This window comes from Patagioenas fasciata, chromosome 5 (genome assembly GCF_037038585.1).
Source record: "Patagioenas fasciata isolate bPatFas1 chromosome 5, bPatFas1.hap1, whole genome shotgun sequence".
NCBI classification, from domain to species: Eukaryota; Metazoa; Chordata; class Aves; order Columbiformes; family Columbidae; genus Patagioenas; species Patagioenas fasciata.
This window is the reverse complement of record NC_092524.1, coordinates 65428641-65453193: the sequence shown is the minus strand read 5'-3', so window position 1 is coordinate 65453193 and position 24553 is coordinate 65428641. Positions and strand designations below refer to the sequence as shown.

General features: G+C 44.1%; 1 protein-coding gene and 1 long non-coding RNA gene across 2 annotated transcripts; both read right to left on the bottom strand.

The window, feature by feature from the left end:
• Positions 1–1469: 1469 nt before the first annotated feature.
• Positions 1470–21228, bottom strand: DHRS7 (dehydrogenase/reductase 7). The gene is made up of 7 exons (XM_065839069.2): positions 21070–21228; positions 16146–16298; positions 9587–9693; positions 8394–8633; positions 4016–4138; positions 2362–2577; positions 1470–1679 (listed from the first exon to the last, which is right to left on the bottom strand). Exons 1-7 carry the CDS (start codon positions 21194–21196, stop codon positions 1644–1646), a joined length of 1002 nt encoding a protein of 333 aa, XP_065695141.1. The 5' UTR covers positions 21197–21228; the 3' UTR covers positions 1470–1643.
• On the bottom strand, positions 16822–21043 carry LOC139828146 (uncharacterized). Its single transcript, XR_011739456.1, has 2 exons — positions 19367–21043; positions 16822–18843 (listed from the first exon to the last, which is right to left on the bottom strand). It is a non-coding gene; the product is annotated as an uncharacterized lncRNA (long non-coding RNA).
• Positions 21229–24553: the final 3325 nt, after the last annotated feature.

Below are 24553 nucleotides of genomic sequence, written 5' to 3'. Positions count from 1 at the left end.
TGTTTGTTACACAAAGGTAAGTGTAAGACACCTTCAGGTTTCGGAGAACCTTTATTCAATAAGAACAGTTTAAAAGTATTTTTCTAACAAACGCTCAGTGCTTCCTAGAGGATTTTCACCCCTTTTGAGCGTTAACAAAAACATTCAGTCCTGCAGCCTGCGTCTGCCCCACTCACGTACCATAGAGCAACAGCAATCAGTTTAATGGAACAAAGTGTCAGGGAAGTTTTCAAATGGCGAATGCTTTGTCCCTTTTGGAAAGAGTCTGATTCTTGCTCAAGCATCCTGTGAGCACCAGCTGTTGTATTAAGCGTTGCTGCTTTTTTGTCATGCAGCCTCTCTGCTGCCTCTTTGGCACATCACAAGCCCCAGGACAGGAACTGGTGTGTTAGCGAGTGAAACAAACCTTCTCCCAGCACGAGATGACACTTGTCACTTCATCAGTCTTTTTTCCAGATAGTAGTTTTTCACTTTGTTAAATATCACGTTAAAAACACCACTCTTGGGTTATTCTTTGCTATGGTTGGAAAGTTTCAATAATGGGTTGTTACTCTTTTATTATCACTCTAAGATATAAGAGGCAAGAATTTTTCTTACGTGGATGGTCTGGGGTATATCCAAACATTACTGAGGACTCTGTCAACAGCAGGAAGGTCACCAGGCGTCTAAGTACAGACACGTAACCACTGCAGAGGTACTTTCCAACTAATGGTTGAATTGGGTGTCAATAGGATGATAAATGTTTTTAAAAAAACACAATTGGTTCCTCAGGGCTGTTACCGTCCACAAGCATCCATACTGTTGAGATTGGTTTTGTGTGGAAATGCGTGTTTCTGAGCGAGCTCCCAGCATCTGTTTTGTGCCTAAATTGCCTGTAAGGTGCTGTCTGCCCTAACTCAGCTCTGAGGCGAGCGCTGGGGTCCGGGCTGTCAGCAATCTGCTGTGAAAGGGACTGCTCCTTAATGCTGTGCCCTCTTGTAGCTCCAGGCTGTTCTGCTCCAGGAACCTCCCCTACTCCTCTCTCCCTGCTGCTCTATAGATGTAACACGTGCCAGGCTCAGAGCAAGGCTGAGCAGTGCAGGGGTTACAATGCTACTACCATCTGTTGTGCCAGAAAGTCAGGGATTTAGCCCTAAATACACCTGATGATGATACGCATTTTCCTCTCAGTCCACCTGTGCAGCAAGGATGAAATATAATCTCCTTTTCCCAAAGGAACACTTCACACACACACTACACATCCTTACCTTTTATATCACAAGCTTCTATTTGTGGGTTTATTTTGCTCAAGGTCCTTTAGGAATCAAAGTGAGGGAAACATGATGCTGTGGGTAGATAATTTTTAGCCTCCTCACCAAGTATTTGCCCATGTCAGCAGTAGAAAAGCAAAATAATGCTGCCTGGCCTCTTCTGTCTATTCTTGTAAGTGTAAAAATTCAGCCTGTGGAGTTTGACATGAAACAGGTATGTGTAGGAAGAGATTTTTATTTAGCCACGTGTGTATACAGCTTGATAGATCGGTCAAGTTACATGGTGACACAGGTACAACAGATAAAAAAAAAGCTTTTGTTTGCAGCCACGCAATGTGAAAAAAGTTTCTCAGCCTTAGGACAAGAACAGCAGGACTTTGTACATACTCATCCTTACTTCTTCTTTCTTGAGTAAGAGACATCAGCATCCTGGAGCGAGAGTACATGAAATCAGTATTTCCCCACCCTGCTTTCTACCGTATTTAAGTCCATCACTTAACGCTGCTCGAACCAGCTTGTGCCAGCAGAGTGTTAGAGCGTGGAAGTAGGAAGTTTTTAAGCTGCATGTGCCACCCTTATTTTTGCATTTCCTGCTTTCGGAGTACTTTTAACATTTTTTTGTACCAAGTTCAACAAAAACTCAGTAAGAATAAATACGATTTACCAAGCAGAAGTGGAAGAACAGCACCGTGCATATCTGTCTTCAGGGATGTGAACGTAAGAGCCCTGACAGACAGCAGTGCTGCTTCACGTACGGATTAGTGCCTGATATCAAAACCATACACAACGAGGGGAGATGTTTTACAACAGTCTTAATTCCGAGCTGCATTGAATAATCTACGCTAGTGACTTTGAGCTCAGCTCTGCGTTATCGCCAAGTGCTGAAGTTGAAGCCCGGGTGACAAAGATCAGAGCAAGACCTTTGGCAGTAATTCTAGACCGACAGGTATGCAGTGACCGAGTCTGGCCGGGCATCAGCTGCCAGGGACGTGAGGAGGGAAAAAGGAAACTGATCCAACAGGCAATCCTACCATTCCCGTGGCTAAAGAGCCTGTCAGCAGAGTGGGAAAAAAGCAAGGATGCAGCGAGAGGAATAACCTAATAACCTTACCACCCCGCTCTTGAAGTTCTCTATCCTCTTCTTGCCCATTCTGTTCATCAGCCACCAAGCCCAGGTGGGCGCGTACTGCCAGAGGTAGCACACGGCCAGGTACGGGTTGTCGCTGATCCAGGCCTCCTTCAGGTCGTTGGCTACGCTCACCAGGGTGAGCCGGACGCAGCGGGTGGTCGGCATCTTGTGGGACTGGTCGCCTGCGCTCTCTATGGACTGGAGGGGAGGGAGAGCGAGGTGGGATTAGAACTGGACTTCTCTTTGTGGGAGAGAAAGTCCACAGCTCCTCCCGGCTTCTCCACTGGGCACACGTGGAATAACCAGCCAGGACACCAGAGATCGGGGCTGGGGAACCCCTCCCTCGCTGTGCTAATCCTGCTTTTCAGTGTGGGAATGCTTAGGATCTCACTTTAGCACCCATGCTTAAATAAAACACACTTATAATTAATACCGTGATTGACGAGTCAAAGAAGATTTTTTTTTTTTAATGTATCTCCAAATTCTGTCCCGCTCCATCATGACCTCTATCATGAACCAGATCTATCACGTCACCCCTTTAAAGGGCACTGAGAAATGGGCACTTTCCTGCTCTCAGCTGCCTACCCCATTATAAGCTACAAGTTACTCAGTAACCAAGTTAGTAGGTGAGGCCACCTTCCCCATTAATTTCAATATCCCTGCCAGCTCTGCTTTGTGGGCAGCTATCGGAAACAAGAGCAAAGGGCTTCGTCAGGGGTGGGGGGGTCTCATCTGACACCCAGTCCACACGTATCGCGTGGTGAACAAAGGCCAGAGCCCTGGGAACCCATCTGCATTCACTCCAGCAGGAACAGACTGCTCTACCCATCTCATTCCCACAGCAAAAGCAATTCTGCTCTAGGTTCAGTCATCCTCCTGGGTCTTTTGCCATGCTGAAATCTGAAGAATTTGTTTTGCAAGCTTTCCGGATTGCTCAAAAAGTACATCTTTCAGGGAAGTATGAAGTTTTGCAAGCCAAAAATCCTTTTAGAACCCGATTCAACAATGCGAGATATATCCCTCCCTCCCCGCCCCGCACTGGTGGGTTATCCTGCGCTTCAAACTGATTGAGTTTAGGACAGATTACATTTTGATGTATCATAGCAGCAATCTCTGCCAGCAGCTTCGTTAGACAGCCTTTATTAAGAGCAACTGTGCAGCTGGAAGGTTTTGCTGTTTCTCCCCGAACAATCACTAACAGGAAAAGAATGTGCGCCTCACACCAGCTGACGGCAGCGGCCGTGCCAGCAGCAGCGTCAGCCCAACGGGACATCGTGACTGCGGCCAACACAAAGGTACCTGTGCAGAAAGGACGTGACTCTGCACGCAGAGCTGCCTCCAGAAAATCCCGGCCTTTCCCCTAAAACTGCAGCTGTAAAGTAAACTTTACTAGACTTGCATTCTATGTGTTGGAAGAGAGAAGTCACAGCAACTCTCAAACTTCATTTTCACTTGGTATGGACTTGATACCACAACAAATTGCAAGACTATAAGTGGTTCTGCACCAATCAAAGCGTTTCTTAGTAAGAAGATGAGGTTGGTGTTTGCTAGGAGGGGAAAAATAAAAGAAATCCACAAGAGGATCACAGAGTGTGCAGCAACAGCTGGATTTATGGCAACGGAACTGAGTCCTTACCTTTGAGAGATTCTCCGTGAAGACATTTTGTATAATGTTAGACTGCACAGGCCCTGGGCATATGTTGATAATACTTATCTCAGGGTAGTCGGTCAGCTCAGTCCGAAGGGAGTTAAAAAAACCCTGGAAGAAAAGATTATAATGTAATCTTCTTTTGCCATGTTTCTGCATGTGGCGAGGTTTAGCTGACTGCATATTTTCTCACTAATTCTACGCTGCAAAGGTAACAGTATTCCACTAAGACCGATTCCTACTACTTCCTGTGACTTTTCACATTCAATGGTTAATTTAAAATTGTACCTGCAATTATAGACATTGACATATAAACCAGGGAGGCACCTATTCTTGATTTTTCAACGACACAATAATGTCACTAAACCACAGCCAGGTCCTGCTGTCCCTGTACTGAGGACAAGCCTCAATGTTTTACCATCAATTAAAACTGTAATATCGTGGAAATTACTTTTTGCAGGTGAATTGCTCTTTGTGGTGAGATTAAAGATTTCAATTTGTTACTCTTCAGTAAGTGGTACTGGTTATATTTAAGAGAGGGAAGAAAACTTTTCAGCCTATCAAGTCAAAGGTGCACCCTGATATTTCAGGGGGTAACTCCGCACCACTGAATTCACCGCAGAGTTTGAAATTTGCATCCATATACACATAAATGTCATTTCAGTTTAGGAATATGCACATGTATCTAAGTTTAAGTACAATTACAAAAGCTGCAAGTATTTCATGTCTTTAAGCTAACAGGATACAAGTTTTCTTAATCTCTCTGGCAATTCACATTTAGACAACTATTATGGGCAACATGACCAATTCAGGAAGGTCTTCCTACCGAAGTTGCTGGCCAAGCACTACGGAACTATGATTTAGCAAACACTGCATCGTGTCTTATCTTTGACCTGGTTAATAAGTTCCCTGTATTTATTCCAACACATAATTTTGTGTCACGACAGAGTGAGCACAAGGTGATAAAGCTTCTCCCACGGTAGCAGAAATGTATGATTTGTAGTCCCATCCAGCTCAGGCGGAGGGCCAGGTGACCCAGGGCTCTGAACTACATTGCAACACAGGGTTAAAATCAGCCCGATGTGCTGGGCAATGAGTTGCACACAGGTGCGCACCAATAATAATTTCCCAATTGCTGGTGACTAATTCTAGCTTATAGATTGCATACGGGCTTCGCAGCCAAGTCCTGTAGAAACCCTGACCAAGTATTGCAAGTTATAAGTATCTGCAGGCCGCATATCTCACATCAGATCTTCACAGCGTGTTATCAAAGCCTGGAGATGTGTAATGTCTAGAGGACTAAGTTCTAACATTAGAGATGCTCCTGTGCCCAAAGTCTGCTTTGGGACACATGGGAAAGCAGCTCAGATCTGCCAGCCGCCCAGTAGTTTAGGATTAAAAGCCCAGGCCCTCCCTTAGATCATCTCCTGCCCTGAGTGTTTCCACTAAGCCCAGACTAACACCAGCTCCAACACAGGGTGTGTACATCAGGAACAGCTTTAAGCCACGTCCGGGCCACCTTAGTGACCAAATCCTGTAAGATGCTGAAGAGGTAAAGCTTGAGTGACTTCTACTATGACAGAAACATTTCAAATGTTCAGAGACTGAACAAAGAGAGTAGCGGTTGCTGCTCAGTGCAGCCCAAGGCTTGCGAGACGTGTTCCTGGTTCAGGAACACAATGAAGGCCACCAGTTCTGATCCATTCCACATGACACCAATTATACGAGTTACAACCAGATGAATGCCACATGATCTCCATGAGCATCATCACACTCGGAGAGAAAGTGCAGCCAGATGCAGATGCCACTGGATTTGACTCATGCTCTTACAGCACTCTCAGAACGGAAATAAAGAGTAATTTCATCAGTGGAGTGTTGGTATGAAGAATTCCAGTTGGTATGAATCAAAGTGTGATTGTGTCAAGAACAAATTCTAATTCTTAGCAGAATTCCTTCCTTCCTCCTCCAACTGCCATTTAGAAGAAATTTTTAAAAGAGAACAAAAGGACTTTTTCTCAGCTGTGGTAGATGCAAATGTGTTAATTTACAAAAACAAACAAAAACCAAAAACAAAACAAACAAAAAACCCCACCAAAATATAATAGATGAACTTGTGTTAGACAGGCTCATATATTTAATGACTGATGGCCGAAATGCAATCTTCACTTCAAGATCTTAGAATACAAGTTGGTACGTGCTGGGAAGACACAACAGGAATAGCATCACTTTGTGCTTTGTCTTATTGCTCCCTTACCCTCTTCTCTGGCCATTTCTTCTTGTTCACAGTCAGAGCTGGGCTACTGGGCTACCTGGCAAGGCCTCCCATTCCTGCACAGCTGCTTTACCTCAGCTGTACTGGGGAAGGTTGATATTTCATATAAAATGGTTCTGGGGGGGTTCATGCCACATTGAGCCGTAACTGCAGACTGACAAGAGACTCTCAGACCGAGTCTTTTCAAAATCCATACCGCAAATCCCATGTTTTAACACCTGCGATTTGTATTTGCAGAACTACTGTGAAAGAAACAAGAACGGAGGTTTGGAGTCTGGCCTGGTTATTGAGCAGAAATAGAAGCCAACAAAGATATAAGCAGTTCAATTAGCTGATTTTTAATTAATCCAGAAATTTTGGTAAACTATCATCTCTTTGAAGCTTTTCCCATGTTCTCAACATGGGATTCAGAGTTCTACGATTTTTTAAAGTAACACCTGAATTCCTTGTGCTCTGCAACTAATTAGCCGTACTTAAGCCAATCATACCACACCTAAAGATAATTCAACTGAAAGAAAACTTAATAAATAAAGCAGCATAAAGGGAGTTCATGCTTCTGCTCATTGCATTCTTCCAATTTAAATCTACTAGACTTAAAGCAAAAGCTGGCCTCTAACGGGCAATTCCATCGCTGCCACTCAGATGAGGAGCAGCAGAATCACAAAATCACAGAATGTCGGGGATTGGAAGGGGCCTCAAAAGCTCATCCAGTGCAATCCCCCTGCCGGAGCAGGAACACCCAGCTGAGGTTCCACAGGAAGGTGTCCAGGCGGGTTTGAATGTCTGCAGAGAAGGAGACTCCACAACCTCCCTGGGCAGCCTGGGCCAGGCTCTGCCACCCTCACTGAGAAGAAGTTTCTTCTCAAATTTAAGTGTTCCAGTTTGTACCCACTGCCCCTTGTCCTGTCATTGGTTGTCACCAAGAAGAGCCTGGCTCCATCCTCCTGACACTCACCCTTTATCTATCTGTAAACATTAATGAGGTCACCCCTCAGTCTCCTCTTCTCCAGCTCCAGAGCCCCAGCTCCCTCAGCCTTTCCTCATAAGGGAGATGCTCCACTCCCTTCAGCATCTTTGTTGCCCTGTCACTAATTGGAAACTTTTCATTAGCAGAGACCTGGGGCTGCCTTCTACATCTTCAGTCTTTCAAGCGTCTAGTCGCTTTGCAGTGTCGGCCACTTGTTATATTTTTGTTGTTGTTAATCAAATTGGTAAAAAGATACTGATCCAATAGCTTAAGCAAAGTTATTTACCCTGTTTATGTGCTTAAATCCAGCAGGGAGTAAGCAGGTGCCAGTTTTTTAAAGCAGCACTGAGCACAGCTGAAGTTTATTTTGCTGAGATCAAAATGTACATTAGCAGGAAGTCAAACAGTGCTGAAAGGCAAATATGTCTAAACAAATTTACTAGTTAAACAAATGATTCCTCAATGACACAGCCAGTCTTTTTTCCTTGGATACTTTTTAAGCTCTTGTTTTTCTACACAAGCGAGACTACTTTCAAAAACTCTTTCCAAACAAAATTAAAGTGGTTTGCAGAAGACAACTTCTTAAGACACTTGGAGCTGCAGGTTCGTCACATCACAGCGAGATTCAGAACCATTGGGAAGATCCGTTCAGACATTCCCAGCACAAGCAGGAATTCTCATTTCTCTGAGGAATCTGCTTTACCCCTCACTGTTCTCACTTTGCTGTCCTAAAGAGTCTTAAAACTCTCCCCAGTGACTTTTCCTCCCTAACTGAATTAAGATGAGAACACCAGGACTTCTATATGAAACACAATGATCCTCTGATTTAGGTATTCCATCTGAAAGTCTTGTGCTTCACATGGCAGTTTAACCACGCAGTGGTTAGGCCCAAATAAAATGGCATTTGAATTTTAGTCAGGAAGAAAAATCTACACCGGGAGCTGAGATATTTTGCATTTCAGAGGAAATTAATTCTAAATGACTTTGAACACCTGAGGGAGTTACACGTGCTGTGTGCAATTCAGGTGTGACTTGAGTTCTTCTGCACAGACTGAAGTCCTCTGGTGCAGCGCTGATGCTGGTTTCCTACACAACAAGACTTAATTAATTTCAGAAATGTAACGTACCTGCAGAGCGTGCTTGCTGGCACAGTACCCAGTGGCAAGAGGCGCTCCCATGATCCCCATGACACTGCTCACAGTGACAATCTTTCCTTTTTTCCTTTGGATCATGTGATTCAGGACATGTTTTGTTAACGAGATTGTCCCCAGGTAGTTGAGTTCTATTATGGCGCTGTAGACGTCCAGGTTCGTATCCACAAACAAGGAGCGTTGGGAGCGTCCACCATTGTTGATCAAAACATCAATCTCAGGAAAGAGACAACGATATATTAATATAACACATTTCCTTCAATACTTGTGCTTCCTCAGTTAATTTTTAAGTGACTATTCTCTCCAGTGTCTTCTCTGCCACACACCAGTGAGGTTTATCAGCTGCTGACCAAGTTCCAGCAGTTGCTCTCCCCCTTAGACGTTCCCTTTCCTAATTTCGAGCTGAGTCAACAGAACAGGAACACAGTGTTTGATGCCAAACAAGGTTAACTCCTAGGACAAGAACACCGTCAGCTGGGAAGCTGTTTTCCACACAATGTTTTTCTAACGCTGCTGTGCTGTAGCAAATCGCGCTTGAACACCCCGGTCCTGCAAGGTGACCTCTGAGAAACACATTTTGTGCAAGACCAGAAGCCAGCTAAAGGAACAGAAGAAACAAATCTGGTACCAATAATCAAAATATCAGTGGACTAAAGGCCTAGCTTGAAGTTTTGCACGTTGTGCTTAATATTGATTAGACCTGACTGCTATTGTCTTAACTCCACGCTCTGGATTAGTAATCAAGAAAATTACGCACCAAACAAGGGAAACAACTGTGCCCCATGTCCAGTTTTGTTCCACATGGTTCTGAACACAAATTACACACATTGCTGAAACTACAAAGAGGTTCTGACTTTCACACACAATTTTTAGGCCTAAATATATAGCTGAGGATTGCTCCAGTTGGTCAGGAAATTCAGTGACATCAAGCAAGGGATTTTTTAGTTCTTGGTAATAAGAAGTGGTTATTTGTTCATTGCTGCACCTTTGCAAAGCCTCAAAAGGGATGAAAATTCAGGTTCTTTTTGGCAGATTTAATACTGAAACTTAAGAAAAATGCAGACACTGGTGAATTTACCACACAACAGAACAAAAGTGAAATACGAACATAAACAGAGGTATAGGAGATAGAGAAGAAAAAGAAGTTTAATGCCAGAAGCACACCTTACCTTGCCAAAATGCTTAAGAACACTGTTGGTTGCAGCTTCATGGGAGCTTCTATCAGTCAAGTCAAGACGCAGAACAAGGATATCTTTTTCACTCAAGCTGCTTATCTCTAAAAACAACCATAAAGTGAATGGGAACCAATTAGATTGCTAACATAACAACTGTGGGAAATGTAATACGCTTTCAAACACCACACTGTCACTAGAAAGACACCAAGAAGCCATGACATTAAGTTGGAAATAAAATGCTTGCTTTTTTTTTCCATGTTGAACTCCACACAGAATCCATTTTTAATCTGCTTCTACCAAGTCTTTCTTTCCTTGTCATTATGTTTTTGCTTGTAAAAAGCTTGACTTTATTAACAGGCTTGTGTAGCACCAATACAGACAATTTCAGTTCCCCAGATAAATGGCCATGGTTGGGAGTAACATGTAACAGGACTGTCTGAAACTGGAATCTTTCATGGAGCCATTCAGCAGCACAGCCTGTTGGCAGCCTTGACGCTTTGCTCATGTGTTAACTGCATGTTTATTCCTCACAACAGGACAATTTAGACCCAAAGCACAACATATATCCATGAGTAGCTATTAGGCATAGTTTAGAGAAGCTAAATTATGGGAGCGTTATTGGAGGAGGTAGAATGAGGTTTCTGTTCAACTGACAGCTTTTAAAATATCCATCTCCTGAAATAAAAGTCACCTGTCATCAAGTTCAAGCCTTCATGTTGAGCGTCTCTACCGCTGTCTCTTCAGAACAGCTGACCTTTTCCATAAAAAGTATTTCTTGAGCAGTGATTTGTTACCCTGGGGTTCTGGGGCAGATGACTCACAAAAGTAAAACCTTCAATGTCAATATTTTCAGGGTTTTTAAACTACATATAACATGATTTTCCAACTTTATTTTAGATTGATAGTGCTATTTTTGTTTCTAAACTGATTCCTACCCACAACTAAGTGTATTTGTTTCCCTTTAACAAGCTGCACTCTTTAGAGGGGCTCTGATTATTTTAATTACTGCTTCTTGCATATACAGGTAAGGTTGAACTTTGCAGTGACGTACAAATAAAGATGTTGCTGAAATCCTTAAGATGCTGCTGTTCAAAGGTCACTATTATCTAGGCTACTGGTTGTAGTAAACCCATCTACCTGGTTTAAGGCTACCAGTATTCCCATTTATTGCTCCCTCCAACCCCTCCATGTGCATTTTCCTCCCCATTTCTTCCAGAAATGCAGCAGTAGAACCCATGGAGTTCAAATGACTCTCAGAGACACACCTCTGCCTCATGCTCCCTCATGCCAGTTTTGCCTGATGGGACGAGGATGTTTCTGCTGTGGATTAACAAGACCGCACGGTCAGCCCAGCCAAGAAAGCTGCACAGGAGGGAAAGACAAAAGCAGAGGAAGAGACACAGGCTGCCGACAAGGAAGGAAGTGCTCTTTTTTATGATAAACTAAGAAACTTCTGACTTCAGGAAACATCAAATCAGAGGCCTAGTTTTCTTGTGGAGCAATCTAGGCCAGCCTGACTTCCACTTCCCAAAGCACTCAAACCACACATCTCCATCAGCTTCCTTACCTCTTTTCGAGGGTGAGGAACCCTCGGTCTAGTCCCTCAGACAGATTTACAAGCTTTCAAGTATTCTTGTGACTCTTTTTCTAAACTTCTTCTACCGTCCACTCATCCCCTTGTTTTTCTGTGCACAGTGTTGAAAGCATTTATATGTCTCAATTTATACAGCGTCAGAATCACGTTCTCCATTCCTCTTGCCAATAACCCCTAACACTCCACTGCCTTTTTTGCCTGCTACCAAACATGGTTTTAAGGGAACAATTATGATAACCCAGAAAAACACTCGCTCCCAAGTGGCAGACCTTAGAGTTCATTGTTTTACACAAACGCAAACATATATTAGTTAAGATCCTTTGGCAAAGTGTCTCCAGCTGCAAAGTGAATTGCACATGGCCACCAGCTTTCGGATGCAACGTATCTGGAACTGAGCGCGCTAAGCTCAGCCTACCAGGAACAAAGGCCACGTCACACAGCTGTGTGTGGTTTTTGGGGGTCTCTTAAAGTCTCCAGACATAGCGGCTTTACACTACATGGGATCAAACTGCCCAACCACCAAGCAGCAAGTCTTCTGACTGACATTTTTCTTATCAAACGATCATAGGCTGCCTCCTCCCCTTTGATGGTTCATTAAGTTCCAGCTACTTTTTAACAAAAACATGGTTATGATCACTCAAAGCCAAATCGTTTTGTGAAAGATGGCTGCATAAGTAACGCTCGCTTAAAATAATATTTTGTTATGACATCAAGTAACTGCCTTCCCCTGGGATCCCGTAGAGGATTTCAGATCAACAACTGTTTTCAATACATGTTAATCCAAGATAGCAGTTCCCTGTAATACAATAAATGCTATTACTCAGCACAGACCCTTAATTTCCCAGATCTTCAGCACCTCCTTTATCTTTTATTTCTGTCCGGTATAATGCCCTTCAACAGAACATGAGCTTTTAGCAGAGGCTGAACAACATGATCTCCTGAGGTCCACTCCAACCTCAATTACTGTATAATTCTATAATGTATAGATTACCTGTCATTCATCTGACCTACCTATATTTAAATCATAGTTGAGCTTTGTCAAACCAAGAAACACACCCACGATCTACTTGGTTTCTTTCTTTGTTTGGCTTGGTTTTTGTTTTTTTTCAGGGTTTTTGAGAGAAAACAGCCTCCAAAACGACTGGCGAAATTCACCTCATATTGCAGAGACAGGTTGGGGGAAACACAGAAGCCATTTGCAGGAACCATGTAAGTTATGCAAGTTGTTTTCTCTCCCTCCTGCAGAGAAGTGTTGAGCTGGCATATGCAGGACTCGACAGGCATTACCACAGCTTTTATGGTTTTTTACTTTCCTTCTCTCTCTCCTTCAGCTTTTAAGCGGTGTAGAATGCATAATGACGCATTATAGGGTGTTGTCTCTGAGTTTTGAACAAGATAAATGTGCTTGCTTCTGATATTAATAAGAAAGTTATGTAGTCAAGTTGCTGCTGTGTATGGCATCTACAGCTGGCACATTAAAGCCTATTAGCTCCAATTATGCCATATAATTCAGCCAAATTCAAGTTGATGTTACATGTTGCAGCTCAACCTTAATCCATCCCACGCTACTCAGACCTTACAGAATACTCTTGAGCTCAATTGCAAAAACAAAACATGCAGGAGGTGGGAGCACAGACAAGATACCTGAGAAGCAAATGGACCCACTGCCCAAGCATGCAGAGATGGAATCAGGATGATCAAAGCTCAGATGAAGTTGAAAATGGTGAGGAATGTAAAAGGCAACAAGGGCTTCACAGGTACAGCACTAACAAACAAAAGACCAGAGTGAGCTCACTGCTGAACAGGAATGGAGATGAGGGATGAAGAGCACAGGAAAACATGAGGTACTCATTGCCTTCTTTGCCTCAAGTCTTCAGTGGCAAGATCTCCGCTCAGGTCTCCCACACTCCTGAGGCTAGACTCTGGCGGGAAGAAATACTACCAACGTCAGAGAAAGACCAAGGTAAGGACAAACTGCACATATAATGGAGCAATATATACATCCAGGACTTACAAAAGCTGACCGGTGTCACTCCTCTTTGGAAGGTACTTGGTAACTGGAGTAACTCCCCAGTGACAGCAGAAAAACAAATGTCACACAGCCTAACCTCAGTCCTTGGGAAAACTATGTGGCAATTTCCCCTGGAAGCAAATTCCAAGTATATGAAGGACAAGAAGGCGACTGTGAAAAGACAGCATAGATTCAGCATGGACATATACTGCCTGACCAACTCAATTGCTTTTGTGATGACTGTCTGTGGGGACAAGGGGGGAGCAGTGGATGTTGTTCAGCTTGACCATGTAGCTTGCCATGTTGTTTTCCATAGCATACTTGAAGCTATAGCGGGGAAATATGAGGGGTCTAGATGAGTGGATTACAATGCAAGTGAAAAACAGGCTGGATCACCAGGCCTGACAAGTAGCAACCAACCATTCAAAGCCTAACTGGTGACCAGCTATAACTGGTATCCATCCATGATAAATATCTTTTAATATCTTCCTCAATGACTCACATCATTGGATGAAACACGGGTTTTCAGCAAATTTTCAGTTAAAAATCAAGTTTAAAGGAGCAGTTGCTATGCTGGAGGGTAGGACTGCCATTCAGAGGCATCTGAACAACGTGTGGGAATGGTCTGACAAACCTCATTAAGCTCAACAAAGTCAAATGCAACATTTCACACCTGGGCCAGAATAACGCTACGCTGTACCGCAGGCCAACGTGCAAATGGCCACGTACCGGTTCTCCAAACAAGACCCGAGGTCCTGATGGAAGGACAACAGCAAGTTGAACTTAGGCCAGCAATGATCTCTAGCAATTACAAATGTTAGTGGGCTGCACCAGCAAGAGCAAACTGAGGGAAGTGATTGGTTTTTAGTGCCTGGACCTAAGAACTGCATCTGGAGTAGTGTGTCCAATTTTGGACCCCTAGTTCAAGACAAATAATGATAAATGATAGAGTATAGCACAGGGACAGATAGGGGGGCTAGCGCACATAATCACCAAAGAAAGGGGTGGAAAGCTGGGTTTACAATGTCTTGAGAAGGATAAGAGGAGAAGTGAGCCTAATTACTCTCTTCTACTACTTAAAAGTTGGCTATAGAAAATATGAAAATCTATGTTACTGAAGGGCTTCCAATACTCCTACTAATCTAACCAATAGTTAAAATAAAGTTCAGTAGCATGTATTTGCAGAACACATGGATACATAAGACTTTAAAGCTGGTATATACCACAGTTTAGACATTCACAGGGTCACTTAAAGTTGTCAGAGGCAGAAATCACGCTAGATAAACCTGTATTCTTGGTTCACATCAATTGAAATAATATTTCTGAATATTCCTTAGCACACTGCACTCTCATACAGGTGTTGTCTGAAAATGGATATCCAGGATTACGGCTCCAGCCAGTGTATCTAGTGTAATCAGTTTTGCAATGACAACAAACGGCCACAGACGCAAAAGTGGTTGCAAACTTCTACTGACTGCTAAACATTGCACCATGTAGCACTGGAATTCTGCCAGGATTACCGCTTAACCACACTGTCATCCTGTGTCCCTTGCTTCTTTTTGAAGTTATCAACGAAGATGATTAAGGGAGTGGAGCATCTCCCTTATGAGGAAAGGCTGAGGGAGCTGGGGCTCTTGAACTTGGAGAAGAGGAGACTGAGGGGTGACCTCATTAATGGTTATAAATATATAAAGAGTGAGTGTCAGGAGGATGGAGCCAGGCTCTTCTCGGTGACAACCAATGACAGGACAAGGGGTAATGGGTTCAAACTGGAACACAAAAGGTTCCACTTAAATTTGAGAAGAAACTTCTTCTCGGTGAGGGTGGCAGAGCCTGGCCCAGGCTGCCCAGGGAGGTTGTGGAGTCTCCTTCTCTGCAGACATTCAAACCCACCTGGACACCTTCCTGTGGAACCTCAGCTGGGTGTTCCTGCTCCATGGGGGGATTGCACTGGATGAGCTTTTAAGGTCCCTTCCAATCCCTGACATTCTGTGTTCTGTGATATTTAAGTGAGGGCTTTTTGAAGCACCAGAAAATAGCAGTAAAGAGCTGCGCACTTTTGGAAGGTCCTTGACAGATTTTCACAGTAGCTGCTGCACCATTTAGATTTCTAGAAATGTTTAGGTGCTAACCCGAGACAGATATTTAATTATTCACTAGCACACATTCTAAGTAGACTGTGGCCATTCCATCAACATTACTAGGAATGAACTGTCAGTGTGATAACACACTCAGTATAAAATAGTGTGTCTTGAGCTATGGAGGGATAGTCTGAAAGAGGTATAACATCAATCATGTTTAAAACCCCTATTTATCAGCATGAATTAGCTGCCTATCCCTCATGCTGTCAAACCAGAAAACAGGAGGGAAAAAGAGAAATGAGAGGAATGAAGCTACTACTGACTCTGCAGGCACATGAAAGACAACTGGGATAGTTAAACACCCCACTTCACATTTGCTTCTCTTGGTCTCCAGGTGATCCTCTTTCTGGCGCTTGCTCAGAACAACTTTTTGCGAACATTTCTATTAATTCCTTTTTGAGAGAGGAAAGTCAGTGGTCAGTCTGCCTGTAACACGCACAAACCTGAAGGAAGACGATTTCTCAGCAGCACACAGCTACGTGGTTTTAGTTCTTAACAGGTTGACACCCTTCAGACTGTTTCCCCCCTTCCCCACAGTATTTATTCTTTTTCTTAATCTAGTATCTTGGAAGACAACTTGCAATTGCTAATGAGATTTCTTTTTAAGTACCACTGGCTTATGAAGGAACTCACAGTGCAAGCCTTTACAAAGGCTTCTCACTCACAAAAACAGCTTCAAGTGTATGGTGAAGCTATGTTTACTTTCATCACAAAATTTATTCCTGTGATATGCAGGTTGGTATTTCTGTGGCAACTCCGTCACAGCAAGAGTGCAACTGTTATCACGAAGGAGCAAAGTGTACTTACGAAGGCATTTCTTTTTCACTCTTTCCAGCTCATCCTCTCTTCTTGCTGAGATGGCAAGCAAGGCTCCTATCTTTGATAGCTGGTATGCCAATTCTTCTCCGATTCCACTTGAAGCTCCTGTCACCCAGACAACCTTGCCACGCAGTTCATCTTCTACCAAAAGAATGAAGACAGCAGTTCAAACCTTGCCAATGCTAGGATCAACACCTAAATCACTGCAGGGGTAATTTTTTATATTGGTTTTAAGAAATACAATCATTTGTTACAAAATCCTGAGTTCTTTATTTTTTGGTCACGTGCAGTTGTGAAATCGTTCATAGCTGTTCCGTTGTCACTTGAACTTTGTTCCATGGCTAATCTGAATAAACATGGATTATCTACCTGATGGAAGACATTTGATTGCATTTCTGCAAGCCATCCACACGCAGCATTTCCACTAACCTCATCAGAAAGAGCTTCAAAGGAAAAGGGAGAAAAGAATTACTGGAAATGACAGGAATCAGTTGCTGTTTTGCAAACCCAAACAAAACCCTGCGCAAACTTTTCTCAATAATGTTCTATCTCAAAAATATTCCCGAGTAATTGCAGACAGAAGAAAATTCTCCAAACAAAGGCAGCTCATCATAACAAACCAACCTGGTGTTCACCCACTTTAGTTCGTATTTGATGCAGGTTAATTCCTGCGCTGGCCAGAGTACAGTACACAGAATTCCCAAGGTGTAAGCTCACATCCAAATTTCTCATTTACTCATAGTTCCTGCCCAGGCATGATTTTTTAACCTGTAGTAAAAATGATAGCATCTTATTCCTTTTACTCCTCTGCTTACATGTCTGTCACCTTTATTTGCAGCCATCCCCAACCTATGATATACCTGGGTACTGGGAAAGAGGTTTAGTTTTCCAGACATACACCCAATATCATCAAATACAACAGACGGGTGAAAAACTACCCATTTAATGCTAGAACATGACTTAAGGATGAATGATCACCAATATCAGAGCACTTTCTAGAACATATTATTGCCTAACACTTCAAGTTCAGTCTTGGTGAATACTCATCTTTGCAGACATCTGATTTGAGTACCCAAAGCGCTGCTTACAGCAACTCTTGTTTTTCAAGTTTGAACAGCAGAGTATTCCAACAATGTCCAGCCAACCAAGAAAGATTTCACAGTATAATTCAAATAGCAGAGCCAAGTGTAGTTCCTGAGACTTAAAGCCAGTTCTATTCCGAAAAAGGCCAGAATAGCATTTTTCAGCTCACTGAAATTTACCCACTCATTTAGTTTAGCAAAAATACTTCTTTTTAACTAAAGCTAGTGGCCATGACTACTTCTAGTTCCTGCTTACTGCAGTTCCTGGTTCTCTCCAGACTACGCTTTGTTTCAAATTTCTACTTTCAGAGCCATAACGACATAAATCCCATGAAAAGCTCAGCAGCAAAACCTTCCACCCTTCCGAGAAGAGCAGAGCGCACTCAGGACTGACTATCAGAGCTCAGCTTGAGTTTGAGGGACTGGAAGTGAGTATTTTTTTAAGCTGACTCTGTTTCAGTCAAAGAAAAATCCCTCCTAAACCCAAGCTTGGGTGGTTTGGGGTTGTTCAGGTTTTTTGCTTTGCTTTTAAAAGCAATAACAACAACAGACACTTTCCAAAGCAGAGATGTATTCTAAGGTTATGAACTTTGGAGGTGTTACTGAAGCTGTAGGAACAATCACTGTATTGATCATTATACCGAATGGCTGCTGACTGTAAAGCTTATTCACACTGTTTTCCTACAGTTTTATTCCAATGTTACCAATTCATTTAATTAACCACAAAAAACATGCGGGTACATCTCTCCTACTACAATTTTTTGAAGAAAAACTGTGAGACAAGCACTACATGAACCAAAAAAACCACATGGATGTACTTCCAACCCTGCTTACCACAGTCATCTCCTCTTGCTACTGAAAACAAATCCTCTTCCTCCTACCACTTAGTTTCCCTGTTCCCAACCTGCCTTGGGCAGCTTGACTGCAGTTACTCAGGATCTTGTTCTGTGGACAGAATAAGTAGTTGAGATAAGGGAAGTTTTCCACTGATTCCTCAGTGCTGATAGTTACCCAGCACTGAGCTACTGGGAGTTAACATAATGGAAAAATGAGTTCAAATGCTGTTGCAGAACAAGTACCAAATCACCAGCTTGCTCTAGAATAAATGTCCTGTTCTTACTGGAAATAAGTTTAAAAATTAACCATGACAAATTAAAAAACAAGAGTGAATTATGCTATTACTAACCATTAACTACTGTGTGACAAGGCATAACAAATGAGAGGTTCAACGAAGTACTGCAAGTAATCCAAGAAGTGCTTTTGTTGCTCTGTTTATGTTTTTTTCCCAACATTTCATAGCTCCTATAGCACAAGGTTGCCAGGACATTGAATTTGTGAACAATATTTGGGGTGGGGAGGTTTAAAACAGAACATCCTTCCCACTCCCCTTAAGAATCACACCATTATTCTCAGTTTTAAGAGGGGGTTTTCAGCTACATAAGTTTTCACATGTGATAATACTACACTACCTGTGAAAAATACACCATTTAGAATGACTGCTGTTCAGCTCATGAAACACAACACATAAGGAAACTCATCCTGTACCCAGTAACCTTTGTTTCCCAGCCACACCAATATTTAGAAGATGGGAAGCAATTCAGCACCTGCCAATGACAAAATACAGAAATGAATTCTCCCTATAGAAATGAATCATTGAAATTGAATCAGTCTTACCTACATTAAGGCCTTTCTTCATAATTTTAGTTTATAGCACAAGAGAAAGAAACATATGAGATCAGTCTGCTTTCCGGTATTTTTATCTCCAAAAACTTCGACATCCATAATAATGTCATAGAAGTGATAACACTATGTAATGACTGCAAGAGTGACAGCTCTAATAACAGATTTAAATAAAAATCAAGGGGTTTTTTTCCATGGGATCCACACATTACTCACCTACACACTCTACATTAAGTGCACAATATAGGGGAAAAAAAGAACATCTTTAAAGTTCCTTCCATTTTCCTACATGAAAACTTAGGATCAGCACTGTGGCGCCATCACCCCACCTGTGTATCACTGAGCTACCAGCAAAATGCCACTTAAACGCTACCTTTTCAGCTACGTATTTCAGTTAATTACAAGCACTGAGGCCAGGAGACAGGGAGGGAACAGAACCCAGCTCACCTCTTTGCAGAGCCAAGGAGTTCATGTTGACAAAGTCCTGCCTGATTCTTCTGACATGTTGAAACAACTCCATCAGAAAATGACGAGCGCTCTTTAGATGGAAACTTTGAGAGACTGGTTAAAAGGTTTCCCAGTTTCCAATAAGACTGAAGGCTACACTCAAACACCATGTCTACCTGACAGCTCCTGCATCTTGATGTACATTACATGTAGATGCCCCAGGACAAACTCTCAACTCCGCTTGCATTAGTCAAGGTTTATCTTGTGTCTCTGCCCTGAGTCTCCCTGTGATCTTTGCGAAGTCCACACACAAAGCTTTTGTGTAGTTTTCTCATAGTACCTGACAGAGGTACCATAAAACTTCGTGCTGCACATCCAAAGAGCTACAGAAGATTGCTCACAGAGAGTTTATTATTTCTTAGAGCTTTATTACTTGTGGATGCTTTTCTGCTCTCTTCTCCATTATATGCACCAGCATTTTTGCAGCAAGCTTCTACTGAAAGCAGAAGACAGAGATGTCTCAATGAGTTTGTCCTACTCTTCTCTCAAGCCTTTCCTAATGCTGATCTTCACCTGCGCCATCATCCCCTACCAAACCGTGGGCTCATGCCCAAACCCCTACCCCACCGTTCCCCCGGGGCACACATTCATTCCACACAATCCTACCTGCCTGCCTCAAGCCCACATCCAGTTTCATCTCCCACGTGGGACAGTTTATAGCGTCCCTTGTCCCATTTTCCTTCAGATCAGCTTCTTCCCCCGATGGGTCAAATGGAAGAAGAGGCTGTTGGGTGATCACTGGTGGCACCGGCTCCCACTGTCACCCCAACCACCCGCACACAGCACCCCAAAATCAACACTTCTGCCTAAGCTGAGGGGGGATACTCAGAAATCTGTGCATTTCCTGATCAAAAACCTCTATTAAGCAAATAAAAACTACGATTTTTAAAGGATCTTTGACCAGAAGTAGGCAGAATGACAGTCAGACTGGAAAGACCAACACAAGTAAGAGTTTAAAATCCACATCTGAAGGCATTTTATTGAAGTTCTGTACCCGCAGGTGCCAGAAGCAGCACCTTACAGAAACGTGCAAAGCCAGCTGGGTGGTGCCATTCCCTTGTGCCCTTATGCACAATTCCTGGAAGAGGAAACCTATTTAATCCAAAGAGTAATACTCATGTTTACTGCATGGTAAACACTTTTTGGCACTACTGTGAAATCTGCTTGGAGATGACACAACAAAGTGAAACAGACACTGAACACAAACACATCACATTGACCAAAGATCCTCTTTTCTCACCGATTTTCCCGGGACACTCCCTGACCCTCACACACCCCAGCAGCCTCCACTTCCCCACACGCCAGTTCCAGAACTGGACATCTGCCCAAAAACGCTGCAAAACAAGTGGTTTTGGGCCAAAAAAACCTCCGCACAGACGTGCTGGAGCTGTCACTGCACAACTGCTTTTAGACGTGTTTTATCGGTATGACAGGGCACTAAATGCCTTGCTGGTTAAGGGCTGGAAAACGATGCTTTGGGGGATTCACAGAAGCCCGCGGGGGAGGTGCCAATGGCTGGATCCACCGCGCTGAGGCGATTTCAGCCCAGTCCCTGGGGACCCCTCTCCCTCCCACACGCCGCCAAGCCCCTTCCCCTCACCCAGCGCCCCAAAACCCTCCCCAGACACACGGGGCGGCTTTACCTGGCTTCTTCCCTCGCCACTCGGCCCACAGCACCGTGAGGTCGCCCTCGGCCCGCAGCCAGCGGCGCAGCAGGGCCAGCAGGACGCCGGCCGCCAGCGCCAGCCACAGCGCGCAGCCCCACGCCATGGCCGCCGCCGCCCGCCGCTCCGGACGCCGCTTTATCGGGGCAGCGACGCGGCGGGAGCCGCCCCCGCTGCCCGGAGCCAGCGCCTGCCCCACGGCAGCGCAGCGCCGGCCTCCCCCCGCCTCCCCTTCCACCCCTTTTCCCCGGCGGACAGGGGCGGGCAGCTCCGCTCGGCGCCGCTCCCTGAGGCGGCCGGGACTGGGGGGTAACGGCGGCGATAAGCGCTGGGTTTGTAGGGGGAAGGCCACGCTTGTGACTGACACGGGGTGAAGGTCGGTTTCTGGCGGCGGGGCCGGCTTTTATTTCCCCCTCGAGGGGAAAGGAGTGGAGCGCTGCCCGGGCTGCTCCTCAGAAACAACGCTGGCTGCTGCTTGGCCTTGGGCGAGTGTCCAGGGAAGTTTGGCTTCCATGTTTACAGATCAAAAACTGACCTCCCCTTCCTGAGGAGGGCCTCACGGCTGTCCCCTGGGGACACCGGCAATTCGTGTCCCCCACTGCCCGGCAGCCCCCAGCCCGGCTGCAGTCACCTTGTCACCGAGCATCCTGCATCCCTTTTGCTTCCCAGACACGTTCCCCACCCCTATTTCTGCAGCACAGAATCACAGAATGCCAGGGATTGGAAGGAACCTTGAGAGCTCATCCAGTCCAATCCCCCCGCCGGAGCAGGAACACCCAGCTGAGGTTCCACAGGAAGGTGTCCAGGCGGGTTTGAATGTCTGCAGAGAAGGAGACTCCACAACCCCCCTGGGCAGCCTCGGCCAGGCTCTGTCACACTCACTGACAAGAAGTTTCTTCTCAAATTTAAGTGGAATCTCCTGTGTTCCAGTTTGTACCCATTGCCCCTTGTCCTGTCATTGGTTGTCACCGAGAAAAGCCTGGTTCCATCCTCCTGACACTCACCCTTTAGATATCTGTAAACATTAATGAGGTCCCCCCTCAGTCTCCTCTTCTCCAAGCTCAGGAGCCCCAGCTCCCTCAGCCTTTCCTCACACAGGAGATGCTCCACTCCATCATCTTCATTGCCCTGTGCTGGATTCTCTCCAGCAGTTCCCTGTCCTTCTGGAACTGAAGGGCCCAGAACTGGACACAATATTCCAGGTGTGGTCTCACCAGGGCAGAGTAGAGGGGAAGGAGAACCTCGAACCTCTAACTACCCTGATGTTTCAAAGTCTTTAACAGCAGGAGGTGCAGACAGAAAAGAGGAACCCATAATAATTCCTGCCTCCATGCCAGGGGGCACAAATGCACACAGAGCTTATGTAGGACAGGCTGCAGGCACACAGACCCTGATCCCAAAATCTCATGGGCTGAAGCCCTTGATCTATCTGAAAACACCACACGGGATGGTGGTGTTCACTACACACACCTACCCACTCTATCCCAGCTTCACCAATGACCGAAGGATTCAGGAATCAGCACCAGAACTGCCACAAAATATGCATTACAGCTTTCTGAGACAAAACACATCCATGGTCTACCTTTAAACCTCTAGGTTCTGACTGATTTTTCAGCAAATCAATCAGAACCTAATCCATACAAGGGAAAGGTCACAGAAAAATAAAAACACGTTGCCAAAATACTCTCTGTAAATAGCACGTATCCTCAACTGTGTCCAAACCAATCATTAATTAAATGGTCATTGTGTTTCAGTGTAAAAACAGGCCTCTGGAGGTTGTGAAGGAAGACCCTCACAAGAGCTGTTCACGGTTACATGTCACAGTTACAGATATTATTTGTATTTCTCTGTTTTCTCTTGTGCTCAATGCTGATGGTGCACAAACAATTGTGGAGCTTTGCACCATAACGCACCAGAATAGGCAGTATAAAGCTGGAAGGGAACAGACACTGCACCTGCACAGTGATGTCCGTTCTTGCTGTTTTCCAACTTATAAAAAGTAAATATGCTCATCTCATTAGTATTATCTTAATGATAGATAAATATACTTAAGAAATTATCTTAATTATACACACCTGAGTCTCTTAAAAATATTTATTTTGAGATCCAGAACAGCTAAAAAGCAGTAAAGCTACCACAGGGCAGTTTTTACATATAGATTCCATAAACCACCTGGATCATGCCAGACTCTGAAATTTCACAGAATGTCCTGAGTTGGAAGGGACCCACAAGGATCATCGAGTCCAGCTCCTGTGCCTGCACAGGACAAGCCCACAGTTCACACCGTGTGTCTGAGGGTGTTGTCCAGTCTCTGCTTGAACACTGTCAGGCTTGGGGCCGTGACACCTCCCTGGGGAGCCTGTTCCAGTGTCCAGCACCCTCTGGGTGAAGAACCTTTTCCTCATGTCCAACCTAAAACTCCCCTGGCACATCTTCCTGCCATTCTGTCGTTGGTAACTAAAGAGAGGAGTTCGACACCTGCTCCCCCTCCTCCTCTTATGAGGAAGCTGTAGCCACCATGAACTCTCCCCTCAGTCTTCTCAACCCCAAAGCAACCGGCAAAAGATGGATGTGAGCTCAGGGTTGCCAGCTTCCAGCCTCACCTTGATGACCAGCAGTGCTCTGGCTTTCCTTGCTGGAAGTACAACTTTGAGCATTGTCTTTTTCTTGCTTCAGAGCCAGCAACTACTTAGATGTTTGACAAAGTATTAAATCAAAGTGAAACATCTCTTAAAAGATCACATTGGATTTGACCAAAATCTGGATTCCCAAGAAAAAACAAAAATATTTCTCCTTCTAATGCCTGAACTCAGCTTCCACCTGAGAAGCTAATTTTCACTTTCTGAAAGGGCTGCTACTGTTAACAGTTTTTAAAAGTCAACCCGAACATCAACAGAACATGTGACAGTTCTGTTGAACTTTGTGCTGCGATGGATGCAGACAGCACTTTGGAGTTCAGCAAACGTATTCTGATATCTATGAAAGTACTTAACTGTGGTTCTGAAGTGCAAGAGCCAATGTAAAGCTGAAGTACAGGCTCTGAAAGCAACATGAGAAATAGGTATCGGTGTGAAAGGTCACAGTCTTGCTCCACATCCTGCTGTGAACTTTGCTGAGGTTCCCCATATTGACTCTGTGGCAGCAGATAACAGATCAGTTAAATGGGCACGTAACATGATAACATGCCTTATTCTTAAGAGTTACATAAATTATATCGACACACTTAATATAAATAAAACCAAGATAACCTACCTTCTGTCTCAAAAGCAATAAGAAAGAAATAAATGTTTGATTAGAATGCTGTTTCTAGATATTTATTTTTATTCTGCAATTGTGCAGTATTGAGAAGACCTTGTGCAAAATGCAATGGCAGAATGGAACTGCGGGATAAATGGACTGAGAGCAGCCCTGAGGAGAAGGACTTGAGGGTGGTGGTTGATGAGAAGCTCAACATGAGCTGGCA

What these genes read in the sequence shown, in the direction of transcription:
- DHRS7 (XM_065839069.2), bottom strand. Translation starts at nt 21,196, where the DNA reads ATGGCGTGGGGCTGCGCGCTGTGGCTGGCGCTGGCGGCCGGCGTCCTG. An exon ending in GTGGCGAGGGAAGAAGCCAG is followed by an intron (nt 16,299 to 21,069) that starts GTAAAGCCGCCC and finishes TTCTTTTGGTAG; the next exon opens with AAGATGAACTGCGTGGCAAG. An exon ending in AGAACTTCAAGAGCGGGGTG is followed by an intron (nt 1,680 to 2,361) that starts GTAAGGTTATTA and finishes CTCTCGCTCCAG; the next exon opens with GATGCTGATGTCTCTTACTC.